At 38.5% G+C, this 13,393-nt stretch overlaps 1 protein-coding gene across 1 annotated transcript; it reads left to right on the forward strand.

Annotated features, from left to right (window-relative positions):
* The first annotated feature begins 3,884 nt into the window (after nucleotides 1-3,884).
* On the forward strand, nucleotides 3,885-4,817 carry LOC128552070 (uncharacterized). The gene has a single exon (XM_053533070.1). It carries the CDS (start codon nucleotides 3,885-3,887, stop codon nucleotides 4,815-4,817), a length of 933 nt encoding a protein of 310 aa, XP_053389045.1.
* Nucleotides 4,818-13,393: the final 8,576 nt, after the last annotated feature.

Here is a 13,393-nt window from a genome sequence, read left to right on the forward strand (position 1 = left end):
AAAGAGCATTGAATCTAAAAAAAAAAAAAAAAAAAAAAAAAAAAAAAAACATATGGAATGTCCAGTTGCACAGCCACGAAAGAAATGAATGTCAATCTAAAACAGATTTACCCTTAAAGATCAAAGGCCTGTCTAGACAAGGAAAAGAAATCCAGTTTCTAATGCCCCTCCGTTTTTAAAGCGGGCCTGCAGGAGACTTCTGTTATTGATTGTATGTAGGAAAGATTGTTTGTCTTTTTGACTTTGTGTGTCTATGAGCTGAGAATCGAAATAACACATTCTTGCCATATGTTGGTTGTGCTAGTTTATGTTATAGGAAAGTTTTAACAAAATGAAGATATAACATATTACACAGTTAAAGTCAACATGTAATTGAGAACAGAAATATCTGCAGCTGAATTAACATCACTGGAGCCAGCATATGGAAAAGATCAATTCGTTGTCGTGTGTGGTCTTGTTGATCTGTTAAGCCAGCATACGTTTTAGCTTACAATTTTAACAACAGAAACATTTGCAACATTTTGGACTTTCCTTAACTTCACTTTAACACAGATACTTGAAAGAAAGGGATCATATAGAAAACATGTAGTTGTTGGAAATAGCGCGCTTACTTGTATATAACGTTGACGTGAAACACTTTGACGCCAACGTCTGTGTTGCGTTACTACGTCATATCCTATGTTTGAATATGTGTACGATAGTTGCAAGAGTTGGATAGAAGTAGAAAACAGACACAACGTGTTGTACATTCATTTTAGTGTTTGTGTCCCATACCCAGCCGACACTGGTGCTGTGACGAAACAAACATGAAAAAAGAGAAGTTGCGTTCGATCCGAGAGGGACATTATAGAGTTATTTCGAATCAGTTAGCAAAAATCGAAGCGGCGAAGGAGAATGCGAATTGGATAGAATTCAACACGATTATCAATGCGACATTGCAGAAGTTAGAAGTAATTAAATCACTTAATGAGAAGATTCTATAAGCTACAGAAGTGGCGGAGATCGAAGATGAAATTGTGAACGCAGAGAAGTTTTGTTTGGATATTGAAGTCAAACTACGATATTTCGAGGACATGAGCAAAAATTCAAAGGTGGAGAAGACGAGCAGACGACCAAAGCCCAGACGACAACGGAAACAACGCGAACAGGCCAACAGAATCAGGGGTAAATCAAGCTGCAAGCCAAAATGTGAGTAGGTCTTTTTCAAATGCTTCACTTTATCAGAGACTTCCAAAATTATCACTTCCGGTTTTCAGTGGTGATATCCTTGAGTGGCAAAGTTTTTGGGACTCTTACGAATCTACATTACATTTGAATCCAAACTTAACTGAAGTGCAGAAATTTAGCTATTTGAAGACGCAGCTTGAAGGCAGTGCAGCCTAAGTTATTCAAGGATTTGCCCTTACACACGCAAACTACATTCAAGCGATTGATTTGTTGAAAGAGAGATTTGGACAGTCTCATAAAATAATTCATGCTTACATACAAGCTTTGCTTAATTTTCCAGCCCCAAGTAATACGCTTCAGAGCATGAGGAATTACATAGACAAATTAGAGGCTTATGTTCGAGGGATAGAGTCGCTTGGTCAATGCCAGAGTACGTACGGAACTCTACTAGTGCCAGTGATAATTAATAAACTTCCGTCGGATGTACGCAAAAATTTAGCGCGAGAACATGGTAGTGATAATTGGCATTTAGAAGATTTACAGAAAGCGTTATACCGTGAGTTGAATATCATGGAAGCGGGGCAGGCCCAAGAAGCAGCAGATTACTATGCACCCACAACATCTTTTTTCACGAACGCACAGTCCAAATCCAAAATCGGAAGTAGACAGAAACCAGCATACATTGCGCGCAGTGATCAGAAACAGTGTATTTACTGCAAAGAAAATCGCCATGCCAACGACTGTTCAAAGGTCCGGATGTGAAAGCCCGTAAAGACATTATTAAGAAGAAGCGTTTGTGCTTTAACTGTTTGAAAAACCACCAAGTGGTAAACTGCCGTTCGAACTTTCGATGTCTGAAATGTAAAAGAAAACACCACACTAGCATTTGCGAAAATGGTACGGATACCAAAGAAAATATTGGCACAAGCAACGCAGTACATCTAATTGCAGCAAGTCAGCCAGCCAGCCAGCCTGAGGTAGCCATTTTGCATTCTGCGTTTGAACCCCGACCAGAAGTTTTACTGAAGATCGCCGTTGCAGAAGTTTGTGCTGGAGATAATTACGCCCAAGCAAATATTTTGTTTGATGAAGGGGCTCAGCGTTCATTCATATCGGAGAAGCTCGTTCAAACACTAAAAGTCAAACCCAGTGGTAGCACAGCCATCAGTTTTGCAACATTCGGAGACACATCACAGAATCAGAGACACCTAGATACTACAACCATATATTTACTTACAGATGTTGGAGCCAAGATTCCGACAATTGCCGTCCCCTTACGGAATATTCCGAATTCTGTCCTGTCTTTACCACACCTGAGAAACCTGAAGTTAGCACATCCCGTGATAGATGAAGACCAGTTTGATATTTCATTATTGATAGGAGCTGACCATTACTGGAGCATCTTAGGTAACCAGACGATTCGAGGTAACGGGCCTACAGCCGTAAGTTCGAGCATTGGTTATTTATTGTCAGGTCCAGTTGAAACAACCAATGTTATTACACAGTCTTGTTTTGCCCTAAATGTGAAGACAACAGATATAGACCGATTTTGGAAACTAGAGTCTATTGGAATAATTCCCGAAGACGACCAAGGTAAAGATAAATTACAGACATATCAAGAGAATGCTATCAAGTTTACCGACGGAAAGTATGAAGCTAAACTACCCTGGAAAGAAGACCAGCCCCTTTCCCTACAAACTACGAAGTAACCAAGAGAAGAACCGAATCCCTGATAAGTCGACTACGCCGAGAACCTCAGATCCTAGAGAAGTATGCAGAGATACTACAAGAACAAGAGAGAAGAGATTTCATTGAGAAAGTTGACGATAATGAGAAACTACCCCCGAAAGTACACTATTACCCACCATGCAGTCAGAAAAGATTCCGCCACCACGCCCATTCGTATAGTGTATGATTGTAGTTGCAGGGAATCGATTCATTCCCCCAGCTTGAACGACTGCCTTGACCCCACCCCACCCTCACTAAATGATCTATCACAAATTCTAGTAAGATTCCGACTTGGAAAGTACGCAGTATCAACAGATATAGAGAAAGCATTCCTGAATGTACGCCTAGAAAAAGAAGACAGAGATGGGACAAGATTTTTATGGTTGAGTGATCCGAGTAATCCAGATAGCCCGTTATCAGCATACCGATTCAAAGCCGTTCTATTCGGTTCAACTTGCTCCCCATTTATACTCAGTGCTACACTACTCAAAAATATTGACAACAACGCTAACAGCTGGGTCAGCAAATTCCTGAAGAGAGACTTATACGTAGACAACATAATATCGAATTTCCAAACAGAAGATGAAGTTTTGAGGTACTTCCGAGACACAAGGGATCTGATGCTACAAGGAGGATTCAACCTGAGATCATGGGCATCAAACAGTCAATGCTTGCAAGTAGCCGCTACAGAAGAAGGTGTCCTTGACAGCGACAAAGTAACAAAAATTCTAGGCATGCTTTGGACTACCAATACAGATGAGATATCATACCCGAACAGAGACATTCCAATAACCCCAAATGTGACTAAACGCACTATTTTGCAGTTTACATCCCGAGTATACAACCCACTTGGCTTACTTAGCCCAGTATTAATACGCGCGAAAATTCTACTCCAAGATCTATGGAAAGGCAAGTAGACGTGGGATAAAGTTTTACCAGACGATATCTATAAGAAATGGCTCCATATTGCACGTGACGTAAATGATGTAATGGAAATGAGAATCCCCCGCCGCCTCTTCAATTCATACGATACAGACGATAAAGACCCAACAGCAGATGATACTATCCTACACGTTTTTGTTGATGTTAGTATCCAAGCTTATGGCGCGACAGCTTACCTTTGCAGACGACAACAATCGACTCTAGTGATGGCAAAATCCCGTGTAGCACCCTTGAAGAAAATCACATTGCCAAAGTTAGAACTGATGGCAGCCGTGATCGGAGCACGTTTTGCGAGACACATTCTACAAGCGATAGACATACAAAATGTGATATTTTGGTCAGACAGTCAAATCGTGTTACACTGGCTGAGCACCTCGAGACTGGTAAACAGATTCGTCCAAAATAGAGTTACAGAGATAAGAGACTTAACCCAGAACCGGAAGTGGAAATACTGTCCCATAAAACACAATCCAGCCGACCTTCTCACAAGAAGTATCACAGCATCCCAGTTCAGAAACAATCACCTATGGATGCATGGTCCAGACTGGTTGACTAACCAAACTCCGTGGCCTGTATGGATGCAGGCAGACACCATCACCATGGCAACCTTGACAGACGAGACGCAAGAAACAGATGAGCATCCGTTTCTAGGCAGTCTACTTCAAGACCGTCTACACGTTTTAATAGACTTGTCAAGGTACAACAGCTATAGAAAACTTATTCGAGTCACTGCATACGTCCTTAGATTTATAAACAACTGCAGGGCCGTCACCATACGACGAAGACACCCTTTAAACGTAACAGAACTACAGAACGCAGAGCACGGGTGGCTACAGAATTGCCAGCACACTGAATATGCCAGAGAAATATCCAGTCTGAAGACCTCTGAGAAGAGACTACCCATAGTGCGCCAGTTGAAACTATTTCCTCACGAAAGAGGAGATTTACGTTGTGGCGGAGAATACAAAACGCCCCATTAGAATATGCTACCAAGTTCCCATACTTACTTTCCCCCAAACACACACTGACACGCCTGATTGTTCGAGACGTCCATACCCGCCATCTACATACGGGAGAGAACGCTACCATAACTTACTTACGTTAGAAGTACAGGATTCCTTCCATTCGCAGATGTGTCCAGACAGAGATACGAAAATGTGTGACATGCAAAAGAAGTAATGGTAAACCATACCCAGCCCCAGATCCCCCACCCCTACCGAAATTTCGACTAGAAGACAGCGCCCCATTTACGGTAACAGGAGTGGATTTTACCGTTGAACTACATGTAAAAGATCAACGTGGAAATATGCCTTTTCACGTGCGCTTCTACTAGAGCATTACATTTAGAAGTGGTCCAAAAATTGACTGAAAGTTCCTTCATGCAAGCGTTTAGAAGATTTTGCAGCAGGAAACAATCATTACCACGCATAATGGTTTCTGACAATGCAGCTACATACCAGGCAGCATCAAGGCATCTGCGTCAATTATTCGATTCCTAGTCCATGAAAGAAGCCCTCAACCAAGAAGGAACACAATGGTATTTCATCCCAGCTAGAGCCCCATGGTACGGTGGTTGGTGGGAGCGCCTGATAGTTTAACCAAGATCACGCTAAAGAAAGTTCTCGAACGTCGATGCATTAATTTAGAAGAACTTGGTCTAAACCACCACTTTTATGCAGATGACTCCCAACTCTATCTATCGTTTAAACCAGTTGACCAAGCATCAAAGGCAGCCACAATCACACGAGTTGAACAATGCCTGAAAGAAATCATCTCATGGATGAATTCAAACATGTTAAAATTGAATGCAGACAAAACTGAAGTAATTCTTTTTTCGGGTCAAAAACACTCCAAACATGTTGAAAATCTAGAACTGAAAGTTGGCGAATCGAGCATAAGACCATCAAAAACTGTTCGAAACCTTGGTGCTACGCTTGATTCGAACATGCACATGGACCATCATGTTAATTCTGTGACTCGAACATGCTACGGTCAAATACGACACGTTGGTCATATTCGACCATATTTGACAACTGAAGCCACAAAAACCCTGATAAACTCGCTTGTGACCTCACGATTAGATTACTGCAATGCTCTTTTGTACGGCGTGCCAAAATCAACAACGAGCAAACTACAAAATGTCCAAAACACAGCTGCACGTCTTATTACGAAAACAACCCGTTTTGAACATATAACACCAATCCTTAAAGATCTTCATTGGCTTCAAAAACAAGATAGAATCAAATACAAAATTCTCATTCAAACATTCAAGGCCTTGCATGGACAGTCGCCGGTGTATATGAGAGACTTACTGGAGGTGTACGTGCCAACTAGAAATCTGAGGTCAGCAAATGCAGCAACAACCCTTGTGCCACAAAAAAGTCGACTGGTTACCTACGGGGATAGAAGTTTCAGGGTTGCCGCCGCAAAACTATGGAACTCTCTCCCTGACAATCTCAGAAAAGATTCATCACTTAATTCATTCAAAAGAGCTCTCAAAACACACCTTTTCAAAATTTTCTACAACACATAGATACCAACTGTGACTGTTTCTACTCATAATAAATATGTCATTGTTATTTTTGTAATACAGAACTACAGCAAGTCATTCGTCGCTGACGAAGGTCTCTTAACTGTACAATTCATCATGTAATTAACTAAATTGACAATCCATCTTTTATTTCATCATGTCACATTTTAAGGGTTATGACGTTCTATGTGTGTGTTTTTCGCAAGACTTGAGTTTCACTTGAAATGTGTGGTATTTCTTTCTAAAACAGTACATGATGGCGCCATTTACCGGGAGGTTGAACCACTATATGCAGCCCGTCTGGGCGTACCAGATGTTTAAAGCACTGGTATTGGCAATAGGGGTAAAACGACCTCAGGGGTGGGGGGTGCGGTCATGGCTGTTTGTTACAATAAGGCTGTAAATATTATCATTGTTCATTTATGATATTGTTGTTATTTTTTATTATTGTGTACAACGCCATTGAAAATATCATTTATAAAAAAGGCGTTAAATCAAATTGTTCAGTTTCAGTTTTGTGATTGCATATGTCACGTTTTGTTATTTTCGTACATATCTGCGATGTGTCACATGTTTAATTGTAAAGCGCCTTTGAACGTATATTACATATGAAAAGGGCGCTCAACAAATCTGGTATAATAATAATAACTTCAAACGATAACCACGGAAGTAGAAGCTGTACTCAATGATCGACCGATTACATACGTGACGTCAGATGATTCAGATCCAAAACCGTTAACGCCGGCACTGTTATTATACGGCGGGCAGGTGAAGAGTTTACCGACGAAGAATGTACCAATAGAATCGGTATCAGATCTAGCAGTTGGCAACCGTTCCAGTATTACTAGACGAGCCAGGGTCCAGAAGGAACTAATCGAGCACTTCCGGGAACGGTGGCGCCACGAGTATTTGACGGCGTTGCGCGAGTATCACCGAGTGACGGGTAACAACAAGCAGACGATATCAGTAGGTGACGTGATACAGATCCATGATGACACACCTCGTTCGCGGTGGAGATTAGGTGTGGTACACGAACTTATATATAGGAAAGGTGGACTGATTCGTGCAGCCAAAGTAAAATCGAATAGTGGAATATCAGTGAGACCAGTTATAAAACTGTATCCGTTGGAAACAAAGTGACTCCGTGTGTATCAGTAAAATTTGTTGTAAAGAGATTTTAAGACCTTAAGATTTCTATTCGTGAGCGTAAATATTAAATAACTTAAATATCAGTGTTATCAAATGAGAGACATTAATATGATCGATTTTATGACGATATTTTAACTTAATAAGTAACGCAGTAATTTATTGATTATTTCAGTTTTTAAAGTAATCAACCTTTCATAAATCTTAGCTTTAATATTTCATGACAGTATGTAAACTTCTGTGATTTATCATTTCAAGGCCCCCAGTATGTTGAAAATAGCGCGCTTACTTGTATATAACGTTGACGTGAAACACTTTGACACCAACGTCTGTGTTGCGTTACTACGTCATATCCTATGTTTGTATATATGTACGATAGTCGCAAGAGTTGGATAGAAGTAGAAAACAGACACAAAGTGTTGTACATTCATTTTAGTGTTTGTGTCCCATACCCAGCCGACAGTTGTCACTATCTTCATAAGGACATGCCTCATGATCAAAGTGAAATTGTGAAAACAAATCTCCATGTTTGGGTCCCTGTGACCCTGACCTTTGATGGAGTGGCTCCAAAAACAATAGGGGTCGTTTTATGTATACAACCTACCGCTTTATGAAGTTTCAAGGTTCTAGGTCAAATGGTTCTCCAATTATTCTAAATAATCGGAAATGAAGTGTGTCTGACAGACAGACATGGCAAAAACACTATGTCTCCCCTATTATGAGCGAGACATAATTTCCTACATTACTGATAAAAACGATAATATTGGAGATCACAAGTTCCTAAAAAATCTAAAAGAGTTAAGCTACAATATGTGACATTTATAACACTCTGTAGTCAAATTTATATTCCAGAAAAATACCGGCATATGGTGAATCAAACAATGCAGAGTGCCTTGAACATTTATAAAATCTAGAAAGTAGATCCTTCGGAAGCACCGAGAACAAGGCAAACAGTGAAAAGCCTCTTCCCTACCTACTTAGCATAGCAAAACTACCTACCGGCCAAGTATTTCTTCCTGAACTGTTTGCATAAATTAAGCCTAATTACTGTTTTAAGATAAAATTGCAATCTGAAGAGCTAGCAGTCAACATTAAATTCTGCAGTTAAGAATCTGAGTGACATTAGGACAGTTATGCTGCCACTGTCGGCTGAATGCTTGTCAGTAGTTTTAAAATTGTCCATAACATTAAACTTTTGCAAGACATCATTTTTGAATGTTATTTTGAAGGTGTCTGAGTCAAATTTACCTTCTAATATCTGTTTATCTAACAGAATGGTTTGCAACATATCATACCTTAAATATTTAAACAAGAAACGTAGAAATTCCACGAAATCCAGGTTTTCAATAGCATCATGCAACAGGTTGTTTAATAAATGGTCATATTATATTATGCATACATTCAGTTTTTAATAACTATGACCATATTTTCCTATTTTAGTTACCCAAAAGCATTAAATGACCTTTTTGGCACCGAAATGAAAACGAAAAAAAGAAAAAATATGAATCTCAGTGAGATTTGAATCGACACCCTTCCATTCCACATCACACAAATCTATTTTTATTTCAAAGATGACCCAATTTTCAATTTTTAGCTACACTGACCTTGACCCTGATCCATGTTACCTCAAATGCATTTCCAACGTTTTGTGTTTGATAAAACCTATCTACACACTAAGTGTTCTGATGGTATGTGTACCCAAACTAAAGACATTGAGTGGAAACCATTATTTAATTTTTAGTAACAGTGACCCAAATATCATTCAGATAAGCTTGCTGTATATTGAGTTTGGTGGCAGTAAGTCCAAACTAAAATCATAAAGCGAAAACAACCTTTTTGATAATAACACTAGAAATAAAAAAAAAAATATTTTTAGAGGAAATTATTCTATATCAGTAAATCTTACCTTGACATTGACCCAAAAAAGACAAAAATCCGAACCCTGTTTTTTTTCTATAAGCTACCTTAGGCCAAATTCAATTTTAATGCATTGATTCAAATTAAAGTTATTGTGCGGAAACCATTTTCTTCTATATTTAGCAACTGCGACCTTGTCCTTGACCCAAATAATTCTATATGCATTTCGAACATTTGACTCTTTATCATCTGTGTACAGGCCAAGTTTGGTGTCTATAGCTTGTTTTAAACTAAAGTTGTTGTACGGAAACTAAGTTTGACGTCAGCCTGCCCGGTCGCACGCCCGACGACATACCCCAATCAAATAACTGGTTTACTACCGAAACCGTGTTAAAAAACATTTTAAAACTAAACGTTTAAGGTTTTTTCACAATATAGCCTTGTCACCGAGGTTAGCCAATGTCAAAGTCGAACCTCAAAATCAGTAGGGATCATCTGCTTGTCATGACCAACCTCCAACTATAGATTAAGCTTTATGATCCTAGGCCAAAGTTTTCTCTAAAACCTTCCTAACAGATCAACTTTCATGATCCTATGCCCAAGCGTTCTCGAGTTCAGGGATATACAGGGCTCCAGTAGCCCATGACCCTTAAATGCCCATATACCTAATGCCAAACAGTCTAGACCCCTAAAATAGTTTGTTTATATCCCTGAAGCTATCACTCGGAAATGGCTTAACTGTTCGGGGGTCACCGTGACCTACTGATCTCACAATCAACAGGGGTCATCTGCTGGTAATGATCAACCTCCGTAACAACTTTCTTGATCCCAGGCCCAGGCGTTCTCAAATTATCAGCCGGAAACCCTCATTGTGACTTTTACATTTAACCTACAGAAGTCGAACGTGCCCTGTATTTCATGATGTTACACATACGTACCAACATTAATGACTCTAGGCCCAAACATTTTCAAACTATCATCCGTAAACCGTTCAACTGTCCGGGTCATTGTGGCCTTGACGTTTGATCCACTGACCTCAAAGTCGATTTAACCTGTACTTTTTATATTACACCTGTGTACCAAACATTATGTAAATCTGACTTGTTATCCGGAAACCAAGAAAACCTACTGACCAACCGACCGACAAGCTCACTGTTGTACCCCACTGCTTATTTGTGTCAATCACAAAACATTTGTTTAATATTTAATCTTTTTCAAATTGAGGAACTTTGAAAATGAAATAGGTGCTTAAACATTTGCAGAGCTGAATCAGATTATCTGAAAGGAGATATAGCAAGAGCACCGTCTTGTGGGTGTAGACGCTCATCTGATATTTTTGTCTCTGAATAATAAGAATATTGTCCTACCCATGAGGTTAAAGTTCAAAAGAGGCCATAATTCTTGCAAAAAGCAGAAGATATTGTACTTGCTGTAAATAGCAAATAACTGCCCAAAGTTTTAAAGCAACAGCTTTAACCATTAAGGAGAAAAGATGACCTAAACGCAAAACTTAACCAAGAAATCTGATACTTTCAAAGTCCAAAAGGGCCATAATTCTTGCAAAAAGTAGGATGTAGGTATGTTTCTTGCTGTAATAAGTCAGCTTTTGATGATGAACAAGTGTTACAAGTTTAAAAGCAATAGATTTGATAGTTTAGGAAAAAGACTGACCTAAACACAAAACTTAACAAAGCAATTTGACTTTCTTAGTCTAAAAAGGGCCATTATTGTTGCAAAAAGCAGGATGAAGTTTATGTTTCTTACTGTGAAGAGTCGGTATTTGATGGTAAACAAGTGTTGCAGGTTTCAAAGCAATAGCTTCGGAAGTTTAGGATAGAACAGCTGATAAGAAAAGAATAACCAAGAAATCTTGTTTTATAAGTCCAAAAGAGTCCTATACTTTTTGTAAAAAGCAGAATGGAGTCGGTTTTTAATAGTAAACAAGAGTTGCAAGTTTCAAACCAATAACGTCGATAGTTTAGAAGAACAGCTGGCCTCAGCATAAAACTTTACAAGGCAACGCCGACGCCGACGCCGACGCCGATCAAGTGAAGACAATAACTCATCATCCTTTTTTTCTTGTTACACCCTTTTTCTGCACATGCTATTTTGATAATCATGCTTTTCACCTTTTACCGGTATTGTTCGCAACACCAAGTTCGTTTGATAATCGTAGCAACTACGCGGGATGATCGCAGCTAGATCTGCCTGTACTTGTTCGTAGGAAGTTCGCTGAAGCTTATTCTCGGTGAATCCCAAAAGTGAAAAGTGAATCACACAAACATCCATCAAACATTGCATCATTTGCTTCAAAAGTGTTCGTCTGATATTCGTGGCATGTTCGCCTTATACTTGCGACATGATAGTGTCACGAGGTCCCAAACCACTTAATCAGTATTTTTTCTATATGTTGTATTGTCCTCGTTCCGTGTTTATATTGTATGAAATGCCTTTATTTGTTATCATTTCGTATTATTTCCATACAGCCCGATCCTATATAAATTCCTATATAAGTTTAATTTCATTCATCCATCTAACATTTTCTAACACTTGCCAGTTAATTAAAGGCCTAAACAAGTTTTGCATGCCTGGAGTAATTTTTTTAAATTTTCCCGGATGTTAAAACACGCATGCGCACTTGAAAATAGATTTTTGTTGGCTCGCGCCTGAAGTTTTTCTTTTCTTGATCAGATAATTTATTTATCAAGGTTTTGTTTTGTGCCTTTATATGTAACTTTATTGCATTCATTTTATCATGTATTCATGCATATTTTCGTATCATATTTATGTATTTCGGCGCTGTATTTATTGAACTGCACTTGAAAATAGATTCTTGATGGCTCGCGCCTGAAGTTTTTCTTTTCTTGATCAGATAATTTATTTATCAAGGTTTTGTTTTGTGCCTTTACAGGCCGGAACTCCCCATCTATAGAAAAGTAGAACACACGACAATATCAACAAGTGTTCCCGGCAAACTATAGATATTTCTGTTATTGATGGATCGATTTGGACGATAATGACTCTGCTGTCTTTGCTAACATTTTTCTGAATTTTATCTATATATGGATCTTTTTCAAATACAATACAGTAGAAAATATTGGGAAGTATATCAAATGGTCAAACCATACGCATAATTATATTATGAATATATCTGTTGTAATTGTGTTCATTGTTGGCTTTCATCTGATAGTTAACGTTTGCTTACTTCAGGCTTATTGATCAGGTCGGCATGACGTCACTTCCGTCGCAAACTTTAATTCAGATATCGTGGAGGTGAAAGCAGATCAAAGTGACTCGTAGCGATTAAACTAGCGGTGGGGTTTATGATGTTTTTTTTTCATATTAAACAGGTCAAGATACTTAGTCCATCTAGCTGATTTTATCATATGCCGTTCCTATTGTATATATTTAGTGTTTGTCAAATTATACCGGATTTATTAGCAAATCAAAACGATCGGAGGGAAGTGGCATGCTGTGTATTTTCAATTATACGGTGCTTCGAATAACAAATTGCAAGTTTATCCGCTGTTTATTCAACGTTTTTCTCACTTAGCACTGTGGATATTAAAACATAGAAAAATACATGATAAATTTAAAGAAAATACTATATTTAGTCACCCAAGTATGAGCACAAAACGACGAATACAAACCTAGATCTCGTAATATAACTAGTAACATAATATTTTAACGATTTATAAAAGTTTCTAAAATGATCGCCTATTGTAATCGTCGCGGCTGTTTCTATTATCTTTCAGAGATTTTTTAAGAGTCTTGAAGAATCGAATAAAAAAGACAACAAACTGTAAATCACATGTAGATAGTATGACATATACGAAATTTCTTATAGTAAGCAGATTTTTTTTCAATGCTCTTCTACCAAAACTGACGTATGTTGATATCAATGTCAATGTTTAGTATAAAAGTCACAGGAATAAAGTAAAACACTTATACTTCAGTCTATGTATTCTTAATGCAATTGATTTCTAAAAATTAATTGTCCCTCAAGTTAAGAAATGTTTTGAT

Source organism: Mercenaria mercenaria, unplaced genomic scaffold (genome assembly GCF_021730395.1).
Source record: "Mercenaria mercenaria strain notata unplaced genomic scaffold, MADL_Memer_1 contig_2001, whole genome shotgun sequence".
Classification (NCBI taxonomy): Eukaryota; Metazoa; Mollusca; class Bivalvia; order Venerida; family Veneridae; genus Mercenaria; species Mercenaria mercenaria.